General features: G+C 40.3%; 2 protein-coding genes across 3 annotated transcripts; one reads left to right on the top strand and one right to left on the bottom strand.

Moving 5' to 3' along the window:
* Positions 1-264: 264 nt before the first annotated feature.
* Positions 265-10514, bottom strand: chtopa (chromatin target of PRMT1a). Of its 2 annotated transcripts, XM_077008189.1 has the most exons (7): positions 10461-10514; positions 9712-9785; positions 7605-7695; positions 6412-6562; positions 5208-5388; positions 3987-4124; positions 265-1197 (listed from the first exon to the last, which is right to left on the bottom strand). In XM_077008189.1, exons 3-7 carry the CDS (start codon positions 7667-7669, stop codon positions 998-1000), a joined length of 735 nt encoding a protein of 244 aa, XP_076864304.1. In that variant the 5' UTR covers positions 7670-7695; positions 9712-9785; positions 10461-10514; the 3' UTR covers positions 265-997. The 2 variants fall into 2 exon arrangements, with proteins under 2 accessions (XP_076864304.1, XP_076864303.1); XM_077008188.1 differs by lacking the exons at positions 9712-9785; positions 10461-10514 and adding an exon at positions 8217-8514.
* A 121-nt stretch (positions 10515-10635) lies between these two features.
* Positions 10636-14255, top strand: snapin (SNAP associated protein). The gene is made up of 4 exons (XM_077008190.1): positions 10636-10793; positions 12241-12287; positions 12414-12532; positions 12745-14255. Exons 1-4 carry the CDS (start codon positions 10678-10680, stop codon positions 12850-12852), a joined length of 390 nt encoding a protein of 129 aa, XP_076864305.1. The 5' UTR covers positions 10636-10677; the 3' UTR covers positions 12853-14255.
* Positions 14256-15234: the final 979 nt, after the last annotated feature.

Here is a 15234-nt window from a genome sequence, read left to right on the forward strand (position 1 = left end):
GGACTAAGGCATCCTAATATTTATTAAAACTGACAGTAAATTTACATTAACTTATATTTATACAAAAGCAGAAAGCTATTAAATATTTTAATTTCACAAACTTCTTGCACTATATAAGAATAACCTTTAGTTGCCTGCTCCTACACAGCACTCAAGATAAAAAAAAAACTAAAACTAAAACACAGCAGCACAACACTCAAAGACTTTGTATATCAAATCTAGTTGTGTTTAGCTGGATATTTAGAATACGGTCAAGAACAAACACAATGTTTATGGTCCATCCAGACCAAGATTTATTAAAAGCCATAATAGTAAAAACGGAAGGAGGGTTCAGGATATTTGAAGACTTCTGGATAATCTGCATTTCACATTTCTTTAACATAAAATAAACAAAGTTTTAATAATCCCAAATAAAAATTCTGTCGTTTACTTCAAGAACATACCATTCTAATAAAACAGGGGGAAAATCTGTAGGACATTTTATTCAGGGACAGCCTGTGCCAAGACAAAACTGTGGAGATTTCACTAATCCTCAAAGTCCTGTTAAACAATTCAAGAGCTGTGTTGTGCAAAAGGGATAGTGGTATACAGAGTCTGTTGGGGGTTTGTAAAATCTCAGCTCTGCAAAGTATATCTTGTTTACAAGACAGGATAAGCTCACCTACAGAGCACACAAGCTTAATATCCACTTTAGAGAAAGCCCTCCCCACTACAATCAACATTTCTACCAAAGGTTTGCTCCAAGGCTGTTTCTGTATTAGGCTTCATTTTACCTGCTCTTTGCTGTCGAACAGATGCAGCAGAGCTTAACGTATGATTGTGTATACAAATCTCTCACTAAGTACCCTTGTGGAAACTTTTCCGCCCAAATGTCAGCGGGATAATGTTGGACATTCAGGAGAAAAAGCCTGTGACTGTTACGCTTGTCCGTTTGGGATGACTGACAGAATAAAACGCATCAGTCCATGAGCCTGCGGGTCCCCGAGCGCTGCCGCGATCACTCCATACTCTCAGGGTCTGCCTGAGCCATGTACGCGTCCAGCTCCGCGTCCAGATGGCCTTTGGTCTTTGACATATAGGCATCCAGCTGATTGTCCAGTTGCTCCCTCGTCACAACAGGACGGCCGGTTCCTCTGCCTCTGCCCCGCCCACGGCCCCGCCCAAGGAAGCCCCCACGACCACGCAGACCTCCACGCCCTGAAAGACAAGCTCACTTTGTTAGGCTGTACACAAGAAAAATGATAAATATTTATTGCTGGAGTGGATATATATCGTTTGATCACACCGTTATATGGTCAGTATGAAAGCATTTTATGTTTATCCATAGGAACTGATGCATAGAGCTTGCTAGTAACACCAACATCAAGGGTTTGCTTCCCAGGGAGTGCAGAGTCATACTGATAAATATGCAGGTTGCTTTAAAGGGCACCTGCTACATGTTAAATGTTATGTACACATTTTTTTTTCCTGTCCGTCTGGTTCAGTTCCACCCTGAAACCACTTCACTATAGAAAAGTGAGCCACATTCCACACACAAAGCTTAGCGTCACATCTCTGAGCAATCCACTTTCACAGAGATACATGCACTACATAATATAAAGTAAAAGCATCACCTCCCTAGGTTATGCAATTTTCCTAATTTTTAACATCATTCTTAAAACAGAATAAAACATCAGTGCGTCACTCTCCCACTGGAACAATTTGGAACATTAAAAAAAGGTTATTTAACAAGTAATTGAAAATGTGTGGTAAAAATGAGTCACTTTTTTTTGAAAATGTAACCCTTTGTTGAACATCTTAGCTTTCAAACCACACAGAAACCCATCTGACTTGACTTGTGCAATCAATTACCACTGAAGACGTGGCAGAGGCATTACTCACACTATTACCACTGAAAACATGATTGACAGGCATTTCTTTGGCCTAACCCATTCAACCCAGTCCTTTGGCCAGACGAGACTAAACTTAAGATGTTCAGGCATGGGGACATTGCTTTGGCAAAAGAAGACAGAGGCCTTCAACCCCCAAAACAGTTATCAAATAAAACAAGGTGATACGATCATGACGCTGTGAGGTGGTTTAGCTGCTTCAGGTGCAGACCTAGTGTGGGTTCAAGGGAAAGCTCATGTTGACATTCTGAAAGATGTTGGGAAGAAATATGCTGCCCTCAAGTCAAAATCTCAATCCTACTCTATGGTGGGAGTTTAAGATTATGGTCCATGCCCAAAAACCATGTAATCTGGATGAGTCAGAAGAATTTTCCTTCAAGAGACAAACTGACCTAGTCTAGATCCTTAGTAAAAGGCAGTTGCTAGGCCTGTCACGATAACAATTTTCAGAACGATATATTGTCCCAGAAATTATTGCGATAAACAATAAAATTGTCATTTTTAAGTGCCATTATAAAATTTCTTGCTTCTGGGCTCCCCAAAGGAGCTTTAAGACAATGTGCCACAATAATAATATAGTAGCATAATAATACAATTACACCAGTTTGCAGTAATGTAATGTATTGTAAAGCTCATGTATGGGGTCATATTTGAGCTTGACCACATATCTGTAGTGGCAGAGTAAAATGAGATGTCTTTAATCTCCTTCAGAACGCATGACTTCATTATATAAGGTTGGAATGGCAGTTTTGGAGATATAGGTTTTCTTTGGCAGTTCATACTGCATGTCAAATCTTTGCAGCATGTTTATAAATGTTTTCTTTTTGACTGTATTTAACGGCAGCGTCTCTTTGGCTATATAGCGAGTTAAGGCTGGTTTAAGCCTGGTTTAAACTTGACGCATCGCGAGCTGAGCGAGGGTCTGCGCGGCGAAAATTATGTAATCGATGTGGCCTAGCGCACTGTCGATTCGGGAGGTCGTGCACCCCTCGAATTTTGTAACTTCGCGCGCGCACCGCAGAGCCATGAACAAAGTCATGTTTGCAGGGTTCATATTCGGAGTATGCGGAGTTTAATTCATGGAATTAAAGCATTTGTACGTCACTTTAAAGGTCCATTTCAATATTTCCCAGCATGTTAAACTTAATTAAGTTAAATATTTATACATATACTCAAAATGATTCGAAACAGTTCACTTTTTTATCACATTATTTAATGGTTGTTTATTTTCAAAACGCCCAATCTTAACGTCTTCACGTTCTCTCATGTTTCGTCCTGGAATTACAAGAGGCTCTTAACGTAATACAAGAGAACTGTTTAGTCAGATAGATATTTGTTGTGAAACCAAGTAGTTACAATTTCAAGCATTTTCAAGTACTTTAGCCTAAATTCCAGCACTTTTCAAACCTGAAACACAAAGCAACATTAAAATTAATCAGATAAATGTTCCTTTCCCTTTTTTTTGGGGGGTGTTTCTTTATACTACCACATATCGTTTTGAACAACAACGCTTTCACCGTTCGGGAGGTTCGCGCAAGGTGAGCGGAGTTGCGCGCTACGGTCACTATAATAAACAACCATTAAATAATGTGATAAAAAGCGAATTATTTTGAGTCCTATTAGCCTCGAATACGTTCGTGAGCTAACACATCTCCACCTGTGTGCGTGGAGGCACTGTTATTGACGTTATTGAAATCTAGCGTAGTTGCGGTTTATTCTCATGTAAACAAATTTGAGCAGAAAACCAATGGTTAATTATCGGCAAAAATGATCGCGGCTTAAAAAATTATCGTACGATACGTCGATAATGTAATTATCGCGACAGGCCTAGCAGTTGCTAGTTTTAGGTCATTTAGATTGCACTACTGACTATTAATTGTCAGGGGTATCATCATTTTTGTTTCTTTCTTGTTTCAATTCCAAAAATACTGTCTCTCCATTCTTTAGGAAGCAATTCTAAAAACTATTGGTGCTGGTAATTTCCTTGGAAAAGCCGTCTTCTTCCATTTCATGAAAGAGCTAATAATTTTCACGACAACTGGGACTAAATCAGCAGGACTTTAAAAACAACCATGGTTATTTCCCACAATGCCTGACCTCGTAGTCCTGGTGCTCCACGTCCCACTCCTCGTCCAGCCAGAAGCGCTCCTCTCCCAGTGACTCCGCCCCTCTGCCTCATGCCCCGCCGTAGACCCATGCGGCCAGCAGCCCCTCTGCCCCTCAGGGGCCCCGCACCTGCAAACATGGCTAAAGCTCAAAACACCACTTCAAATAGAACTTCAATACCAGAGGTGTATAATCCAGGTTCAGAAAGTAAAAGTACTCACCAGGAATTTGCTCAAGCTAGATTCTCATTAGTGCAATCCAGGTAAAATGAGTGGAATCAACACAATCCAGGAAGCCTGAGCAAAATCCTGGTGAGGACTTTTACTTTCTGAACCTGGTTTATACACCTCTGTTCAATACAAGCCCCCAAACCCACCCCCCCCCCCCCCCCCCCACTCACTGGTACAAAAAAGTAACAACTGCTGGCCATCAGCACAGAATCAGATAAAGTAGTAAATTAATGATAATGACATGAAACTATTTTATCATGTGCCATACTCAGGAAGGACAGCAAGTATTCATTCAAACCGATACTTTCAATAAGATCTGGTCCAAATGTTCCCAATAAAATTACAAAAAATAATTTTTATCATGGTTTCCAAAGAAAAACATTCACAGCCATGTGCTGATAGCAACATTATGACAACGTGTACCATAATGTTGAGATAAGCAAGCTTGTTCTTGGAACAAATATCTAAAATTCTAATGATACATAAAACTGTGACCCTTAATGTGACCGTACAGCATGACCGTATAAGCCAGAACAAAACTGCCCCTTGGATAGTATTATTGGTATTCTAAGGGCCATGACTGAGCTGAACTGGTGTGGACTGGTGCTCAAGGACTTTCCTGGGACACACAGCTCTTGGACACTTAACTCAGATGGAATGAGTATTGAAAGCAATCAGCAAAGGGAGCAGACATGCCCACGATCTACTGAGAAACACTGATTTAAATAAGACTTTATGCACATTCAGATGGAAAGTAGCATTTCAACTAGAGTGAACCCAACACTGATAAAAAAGATGGAAAGTGTATCTTTATGTAATTACAAATACACCCGAGTTCATAAACACCTGTCCAAATCAGATTAACACAATCAGTTGACACCCAAATAAAATACATTTTTTAACAGTGTAAAACACATAACAGTCCAAGACGGTACACCATGAGACAGTATTACTGATCAAATCAGACTGAAACGCTGCCCACCTCTAAGAGCCAATGCTCCTCTCATGACACCACCTCTTCCTCTGCTCCTCAGGCCCCGTGTAGCTCCACGCAGTCCTCCCACAGCAAAGCCACGTCCTCCCACACCCCCCCGCATCAACGGGCCGATGGGCCGCCCCAGCCGGGCCTGAATGTTGCTCTTCCCAAGCCGCTGCTTCAGGCTCTGATGACAAAACACAGCCAGCTAAAACCATTACTATAACCTACACACTGCAAACAAGGCAATTTGCACATGTGCTCCACCAAAATATGATTCAAAGTTGATTACTGCAACCACATTAATCTGTATTCAGTGCACGACCCAGGGAAGCGCTGTGTACCGCTCCCTCATTTCTTTAGCTTTGGCATTCCTTCTGAATTACAAGTAATTTAACCTGCGTTTCAACTAGGGCTGCCATGATTAGTCGACTAGTCACGATTACGTCAACGACTAATTTAATAGTCGATGCGTCATTTTTTGTGTGTTTTTTTCTCTCTCCAAACTGCTACGACAGTTTCCACTGTTGCGTCTGCCTTTCTGTCCTTGACGCACATGCGGAAACCGGGGTAGACAGTGGACGACATCCCAGAACATTATACAGACAGGGTCTGGAATCATGGCTACCCGGCTAGAGAACTCAAGTGTGGGATCGCTTTAAGAAAATGGAAGAGAAACTATCTGCAAGGCATAACTATCCTTCCACGGCAGCACAACCACGATGCACAAGCTCCTGAAAAGGAAGCACGTTGTGGCTGATCGTGAAAATGTAAATTTTAGTTAGCTGCTAAAATTTGCATAAACAGAACGTTAACTTGGAGCGATGGAGATTTGTTTCATTAGCCGTAGCACACATTCATGTGTTTTCTGTAACGTCAGTGAGACCAAAACATTATTTTTGTGAATAATTCCTTAGTTTCAGGTACCTACCTAATTTGATTTAAATGTAGCCAAGTTTGATGCCAGAGACAAATGAAAGAAAGATCTAAAAACAAGCTGCATATTTCATTAAATGTTTAATGAAAATATGATTTTAATTGTTTTTATTTAGCATATAGCTGACATCTAATGATGGTTATATAATAGCAGCTGCATTCTAGTGTGATAAGCTGTATGTTTTATATTAATTTAACATATCCGATTAGTCGACTAATCATAAAAATTAATCGGTGATTATTCGACTATAAAAATAATTGCTCCCCCCCTCACCTGTTTGTGCTGCAGGGCGGCCTGCACAGAGGGCCTGTTCTCCATCTGCTGGGCGAGGCGGCGGTTGCGAGCACTGGCCATGTGTTGCTGCTGCATGGTGGCTCTGATGCTAACGGCGGTCGGCTGCTTGTTCTTCATCATGTTAGTGAAGCTTGGGGAAGGGAACCCGAGGTGCAGGAAGGAGAGAGACAGGAGGAGAAAGAGAAAGGGTGGGAGAGGAGGAAGACAGGGAGAAGGGGATAACCAGGAAAGGAGGTTTCCAAATCAAATCACTTCACACACCATGGACGCAGCCACAGTGTAACCTGCAGCAATTCAGTGAATGCTTTTTTTTTGGGCTCTCATACCCTCTCTTGGTAAAATCAGAAGACACCCCAACACTTCAGCAGTTTAAGCAGAACTGAACAAAAACAACAAAGGAGAAAAGCAGAAGACAGAGCTGGTGGTAAAGAGGAGAAACAAAATGAGTGGTTTTTTTTCAGAGAAAATGCCTCTTACAGACCCCTATCACCCTGGTGTGGCATCATCGGGTTTGGCCCACACAGGGGAAGGCGGTCCAGGGCTGGAGGGGTGTCTGGCAACCCAGCCACTTACAACCCAGACCGTGACCCTGCACACTGCTCCTGTGATGCTCACGGTGGAGGGTATGTGGGGGGACCGGTCACGTCCAGGCATGGACTGGGCGCCTTATTTAGAAGAGCAAGAGAAGATACAGTGAGATGAAAAGAAAGAGATACATCTGAGCGAGAGAGTTTGAGAGAGGGCAAGAAACATGGAGGATGGTGTGCTCGGACACGCCCACTATCCGCTGTCTTAATCTCTTCACTCCCATATTTGGGCGTGTTCTTCTGCCGTGCATTCAAGTGCAGGTTGCTTACCTCACCACCATTACCAACATTCTCACCTCGGGGTGTGCACTGCTTACACAAGAGGACCAGCGAGACCCCACGGTTCTGTGTCCTGATATTAGCGGTCACCTTCCACAAAACCAATATTACATGAGTGTATCACTGATGCCGTGTTGAGTGAGCAGCACACACGCTCGGTGCGCATTATCGCGTCCGTGCCTGGTCTGGTCTCTCCCCCTCATTGACCTCCACAGAACACGGCTTTCTGCTTCATGCCTTAAGTATCTCTGCATGTTTGCTCCCCCCGGGCTTGAGATAATGCTGTCAGGATGCGTGGATCCTCACCGCTCATTCAGCGACACCTTGGTGGTGCTTTTCAGCACGACTTTTTGAGTAGAGGGTGAACTCATTTTTCTTCAGGCTTGCTGGCTTACTCCTGCAGGAAAAAAAAATATTAGGGAAAAAACTAAACATCCAATCCAATAAAAATACTTATAAAAATAATATATTTAGAAAAAATACCTAACGCAGTCGAGCTGCTGACTACATAGATAGCTAGTGATAGTGACAGGGTTTTATAAAGGACAACTCTAACTCGCCAGATGCCTTGCTTAGATAGCTAGTTAACATAGCTAGGTTTTCCTCGCCATCTTGCTAATGTTTCATCTAAATCAATCACTTGGCAAAATATAGTTACTAATTGACATACATACGCAGAGGTTAAAATAATACAAAAGTATATATTAAATCTAGCTGTACCAGAAGCTTCCGTCATATCTCTTCACCAATTAGACCATTTTATCTTGTCCCACAAGTAACGAAACGACTTTGTCAAGCTAACGTGGCTAATTACACAGCAAATATCGTTAGATATAACTTATGTCAGTACCTAGATAACGAGACATGTTTTTTTCAGGACAGATATGACGGTGTGGGGGGACAAATTAAACTACTTACTGTGTTGTTGTTTGTGGCGGACTCGTCAACGTTAAACGGTCGTGGACGCAGGAGTAGCTAACGTGCTAGCTAACTGTTCGATCTACACATTCACGACTTAACCGACTTCTTGTTGAAATTGACGTCTTGTAGCCCCTCTTTTGGTAATATATTAAAGACTTTTAAACAGAATAAATTATATTCAGCAGAAGCCTGGCGGTTCTATACCTATGTACACAAAGCTGCTGCCCTAACAGTCACTCCTCTCATTCATCACAAAATGGGGAAAACAGCGGCGATAGGAAAATGGCGGGTTTGACTCCGCCCACTCTGATGAAGACGAGACTGTGACGTAAGAGAATCACATATCGCGAGAACTTATAATGGCGTAACAAGATGGCAGCGCCTGTTGTAGAAAGCGCATCAGGGAAAGACGCAATTACAGGTTTAATTCAGTTATCGAAATTAACAGTGCATGTGATTTCAGGGAGGTAAATAAATGTAGTCATTTCCGCCTGTTTGGTGTAACTCTCAAGCTAGTTAGCATGATTGTGTCAGTGTATTTACATCGAGAGCTCTTTTACTTTGGTTGCATAGGTCAACGTTACATTGTTAGCTTGCTATTTATTTATTTTTTATTTTATTAGATAACACAAACATATTTAGCTAGTGACATTTGGCTTGACATCGACATAAGCCTTGTTTATAACACAAGGTATGTTAAAGTTACATTAGAATTCATTTTTAATAAAACATTTCGTTGACCACACATGTAATTTTTAATAATGACACCCATCCCGTGGGCACTGTTTGTGCATAAGGCCCAGGTGGTACGGTGGTACGCCCCTGAACACCTATATAAAATTCTGTGAGGATACAGAATCATGCTCATCCTGGTGTGTGTGTCTACATGTCTAATAATCAGTTGTCTTGAGTTTGTGTGAATTATTGTGTATCTTCATGTCCAGTGGTGGATGGCGGTCTGTCCTGGGAGTTATCCTCTCCCCTCCCTGCACCTGATTCACTCCCCCAGGTGGCTGACACTTCCAGTTGAGAGTACACTGTACACAGTTTGCTGCTACTTTTCGCTGCCATGTGACTGAATGTAAAAGCCTATCTCTGTGTTAATGATAAAGCGACTTTGGGTTGGGTATATAAAGTATATACAAAATTGTTGTTGTTTGTGCTAGCATTCAGCCAGATGCATTCTGCCAGTTCCAAGCTGATGGCACTACTTGACATGTTCTGATTTTGAAAGGAAGTAAGCATGATGCATATTTCATCTGCTGCATTAAGTTTCTGTGGCCGACCACAGCATCTACGGTCTTCACCGTCACCGTTTTTTATGCTTCTTCAAAAGAGCTTGTACAGCACATCTTGAAACCCCAGTCTGCTTTGAAATCTTTGCCTGGGAGAGACCTCACTGATGCAGGATAACTATGTTGTCTCTTGTTGCTGCGCTCATTTTTGCCATGATGTATGACCTGTAACATGAAATGGTCTTCCACAACCTCACCTCTGTGGCAGAGTTTGGCTGTTCCTCACCCAGTTTTAAGCCTCCTACCCAACTACTTCTGTTCCAGTTTCAACCTATACATAAAAGTGATCATTAACCAATTATAACAAACAGGTCATATTCACAATAAATTCTGATTTAATATTATTGTTCATTTAGCATTTTATTGAAAATGAAACCATTAACACTTTTTTAAAGCATTCTACATTTCAGCATTTTCCACACTCCTGTCCAAAACATTACTCAGTACGATACACCAGTTTCAAAAATAATTTAATGACCCTTAAATTGAACCTCCAACAAACTGACGAATCTAAGCAGCAGACTGCAACTAGGTTTAGTTATCAATTTTCTTTTTTTGTGTTTGTGATGGTGCAGAAGACTTTCCAAAATGAAGGGTGGTAGCTAATGAAAGCAACAGAACATGAAAATTGAGGAATCATGTACAGTGCATGTTTCCCAAACAGTCCTTTCATTTAAGGACGACCCCACGGTTCTGTGTCCTGATATTAGGGGTCACCTTCCACAAAACCAACACTACATGAGTGCATCACTGATGGTGAGTGAGCAGCCCGGTCTGATCTCTCCAGACCAGACCTAGTTAGACATATATGTCAAATATCAGAGGTGGAACAAACGTAGTTACTTCATTTAAGGGTGCAAATTTGGTGGCTGCCTAGATAACGTTTAAACGGTCATTGACACAAAAGCAACTAACATGTTTCCTCGCAATTAACTAATTAACCTACCTAACTGCCTTAGTTCACTTCTTATTGAGGTCGACTGCCTGTATACACAAAGCTGCTGCGCTAAGAAAAACCACAACAATCTTTCCATTTATCACAAAATGGGGCAAATACCGGTGAGCAGGAAAATGGAGGCTCGTGACTCCGCCCACTTTGAAGACGCGTTCTCGCGTTTGTATCAATTATCGCGAGAACTTGGTACCCGCACAAGACAGGCAAGATGGCGGCGCCTGCTGTCGCAGAAACCCCTTCAGGGAAAGATGCGATTGCAGAAGGTCTCCTTCAGTTATTGAAACCAGCAGTGCAGCAGCTTGACCTACATGTTCATTCAGTGAGGTAAATAAATGCTCTCACTTTGGTTTGTTTTAACTTGCAAGCCCACGAGCTAGGTAGGACATGTTGGCGCATCTCAGTCACATGATTTTCCAGTGTGTTTATCTCTCTCCCCAACCTTGGTCAACATTACCTATAACAAAGTTAATTAACTGGCTATGGTGCTAACTATCTTTATACAGATGGTTAGTTAGATAATTTAATATAGTTAGCAATGCCACTCGTTAAATACGTTTTGTATTACAAAAACCTAACTTGATTAGCAGAGTAACCTATATTTCTTCTTTATTTTTTTAGACCTTAATGTCTTCAATGTTAAGGTGGGCTCAGCTACGCTCCGTAAATAGCTATACAGGGAAATCAAATATGCATAGAAAACCACTTACCTTTGATTTCACTGTTCATAATTCCATTTTTTTATGGTAATGTCTATTCAGTTCTTCAAAAACCTCTTACCAGTGGTGTGGGCCCATCACTTTATGTTTCATTCATTTCTTCATCATTTAATTATTACATAAACTTGTATTAGTTTTTAATAAGCAGATTTGACTCATGTTGCATTACATGATGTTTAAATTGCTTTGATTAATTAAATATATTTATTAGTTTAGCTAATGATTTCTTTATTTACCTGTTCATTGTCAGTTGAGAATACATGCTATGGGGTATGTATTTTGATCAGGGGCATCATGCTTTAATCCTTTTTGAAGGGCCACATTACATATTCCTATATATTCTGTTGAAGGTGGCAACTATATATAGCTCAGAATTAAATGAATGTACGGTCATGTGTGTGCAGGCTATAATGAGCAGTCTATGACATGAGGAGCAGGTATTGAATGATGCATAATGCTCCAGGAACGATCTGCCCTTGACTTGGGTGAGGTCATTGGAGCTCTTAACAACTTTAAAATGTTTGGTGCAACTGTTTGGTAATCCAAAGCTGGAAATATAACCCAAGAATAATTCACATTCCTGTCTTTTTAAAGTATCTATTGTTATTCAGATGGAAACATGACAAAGTCATCCTGCACCCAAAAGCCTAGATCTACCTGACTGTCAATAAATCGCAATAATGACAAGTTCATTTCAGGAAAACTAATGACTGCTTGGCTGAGGAGGAGGTTCACGTTTAGTATCCCGTGTTATTGTGGTGGTGATGTGTGTTTCATATTATCTCACTGGTGTAAAGAGGAAGTCCGGCTAACTACTTGTGTTTTAAAATGGTAAAAATGAACAGAGAGTAGGTGTATCCAATCATTTGACTGGTACTGTAAGTATGCTGGCATTATCTTTGTTCACCTTTGTTTGTTTTTGAGTAGTTATTGTATGTATTTGTGTGATAACTAGGCACTGAAGCATTTCTGAATCTTTAAAGTTCTCTTTCTATCCCATCTTCAGTAACATGAAAGGCACTATATAAGTCTAACCTATTTCATTATTATCACAGGGAGAGTCAAGTGGAACTTAGAGAACATATTGACAATTTGGCAGCAGGTAATGTGCATCGTCATACTTCCTAGTAACAACATTTGCCTGGCTAATGATACAGTTATTTGAATTATTTGTGTTCATAATACTAATATAGTTATTTGTTTATTCTCTGTGCACATTTAATTTCAGAGTTATGTAGAATTAATGAACACCAGAAGGTGGCCCTTGATTTAGATCCCTATGTTAAGAAACTGCTAAATGCAAGGCGCAGAGTGGTTCTGGTCAACAACATACTGCAGAATGCTCAAGTAAGTGACTCGTGCCAAGATTCATTCTTGTGTGTGGAACAGATATAGTTTTATTTACCACCCACCTAATTATCACTCTTCATGAGCAGGTTCAGGTGTGTTGGAGTATCAAAAATTAGTAATTTGGAAGAGCGTAGTATATTTGTAGCATAACAAGGCTCTTATTTTAGTTCTTGCACCGTTATTTCTTCCTCTCCTGTTCTTCGTCGCAGGAGCGTTTGCGGAGGTTGAATCATAACGTGGCTAAGGAGACCGCTCGCAGAAAGACTATGCTTGAAACATCTGGAGCATTTTCCACTCGGCCTCCTAGCAAGCAGTGATGGTCCGCCATGACACTGAACTGAAACGCCGAAACACTGTACCCCATGGCACACAGTGCTGCTGGACCTATTCAGAGCCATTATGTCCCCTGGTTCTCGTGTGGTGGACGTACACGGGGCCAAACGCAACAGCAGCTGATGTGGAGCACTGCTGATTATATGATCTGTCCTTTTTAACAAACGCACATTACAAAAAAAATCGCTATAGGTAATATTAAAGCATGAACAGCAGCATTAATACGTTTTAAGTGTGGGAAATTAAAAAAAAGTAACATGTTAATAGACTTAAGAACCATGTGCAAAAAGACTGAAGACCAAATTAAATTAGGCAATATTACTAAACTGGAAGGATTCAGTGTGATAAATTTGTGTTACAAAGGTATTGAATTGCTTTTTTAGCATTACCTATGGTTTATTAATGCTGAAGTTCATCGTTCATTAATAATAAGTAGTGCCATTAATAATTGTATTTAAGCCAAACTTAATGCATCTGCTACTGTGTTATCAATAATAATGTCCAGTTTGTTAAACTGCGTTTAGCATTAATATTTGTAATTCGTATATTTGAGAAAGACCAAAAGATCTGTAAAATATTTGCAGTTCTACACTTATTAGTCATACAGTATTAATTTTGTTATATATCTATAAATTTTGCTATTCCTTGTCTTTGTGCCTTTGAGTGCTTTTACAGCTGATCAATTGTGGAGAGTGTTTCAGGACCCTGATCTACTCTAAAACAGATCACATTACCTGCTGAAGAATTGGTCCATGGAATTCTAAACCAGAATTACAGAGTTTTAAGACACAGTAGATTCAGTTGCATGGAAATACTCTCTGCTGAAGAGAATCTTGCAAATTAAAAATTGCAGCTTGCGCTTCACACGTTCCCTAAGGGTTGTTGTTTTATGGGCTGTGAAATGCAAACATATTCTCCATTCTCAAACAAATTCTCACACAAACGCTACAGGGAACCTGTGCAAAAGCATTTGCAATATGTGTACCATAATCTTTAATATTACACTTATGCCTACTTTTTTACCCCTCTCCAACTGGCATTTCTAGCAAATATGCATGTGTTTAAACATTGTCTAAACATTAAAATTTAAGAGAAATAATGACATTTATCACTGTTGGGACTGATCTGAAATCAGCTTGCTTGTTTGTTCAGATTTTTCATTGTAGCTCTTCTAATTGTGTAGAGTTTATTAAGTGATCTGTAATTTCCACCTAATTAAAGTCGATATCTAAAGAGCTTATAAAAATCCATCCTCTGTTTCTCAGGTTTTATGAAAGTGGATAAAAGGATATACTGATGTAGTTTTAGGCTCTGTTTCAGGAGCAGTATGCCATTAAAAAAAAACAAGCTGTATTTTAAGGGGGAATAAAATACCTTTCTAAACTGCCTGAGTTGTCTCAGCAGTAGATTGCTGTATAATTGAATCAGCAGCAAAATGTTGGCTATGTATCTCTCCTGTGTAAATAATGAATGTTTTGTAATTGAAGAAGCAGAAAGCCTGTTTTAGATGACCCCATTCTAGTCTGAAAGGGTGTGGGTTAGGAATGGATTTTGACCTGGTTAAAGGTCAAGAGAAGGAAGTCTTGAGGGAGGAAGTAAACGTCACATGGATATCTCCCTAAATGTGATTCAAATAATGACACATATATAACATACAGAAGGAAAATATCCAGGAACACAGGCACACACGGTGGTTTGAGTGACTACTCTGATTCCCTCTTATTATATCAGTAAAAAAGAAAAGAATATTAAATGCATAGTTTTCTGGCACCCAACTTGTTCTGTTCAACTTATTCTGGTTACACAACACAAAAGTTTAGTTTGCATTTAGTAAAGTTTTCAGAGGTGCTGAGCCCATACGAATGAACATTTAAGTAAAATAAAGAAATTGTTACATATTAGACCAACCACATAAGGGGAATGGAGAAAAAAAAATAACTGAAGCTATCTATCTATCTATCTATCTATCTATCTATCTATCTGTCTGTCTGTCTGTCTGTCTGTCTGTCTGTCTGTCTGTCTGTCTGTCTGTCTGTCTATCTATCTGTCTGTCTGTCTGTCTGTCTGTCTATATATCTATCTATGATTTTAATTTGATCACTCAGAGATAGAACTACTGTGGTGTGAAGTTTGATTCTAACACATGCATTGGTTAGCAAGGATTGTGCTTACTTATATTCTTATTTACTTACTTCCCTAAATTACGTACCACACTCGCATTAAAGTGGGAAGTATAAACGTAACCTATAATGTAAATTGTAACGAACAGCGACGGAAGCTGCACGGGATGGACCGGGCAGGGTGGGGGACCGGGCAGGGTGGGGGACCGGGGGGCTGGGCCGCAGGGCGGAGTAATCTTGGCGGCG

This window comes from Brachyhypopomus gauderio, chromosome 6, assembly GCF_052324685.1.
Source record: "Brachyhypopomus gauderio isolate BG-103 chromosome 6, BGAUD_0.2, whole genome shotgun sequence".
NCBI lineage: Eukaryota > Metazoa > Chordata > Actinopteri > Gymnotiformes > Hypopomidae > Brachyhypopomus > Brachyhypopomus gauderio.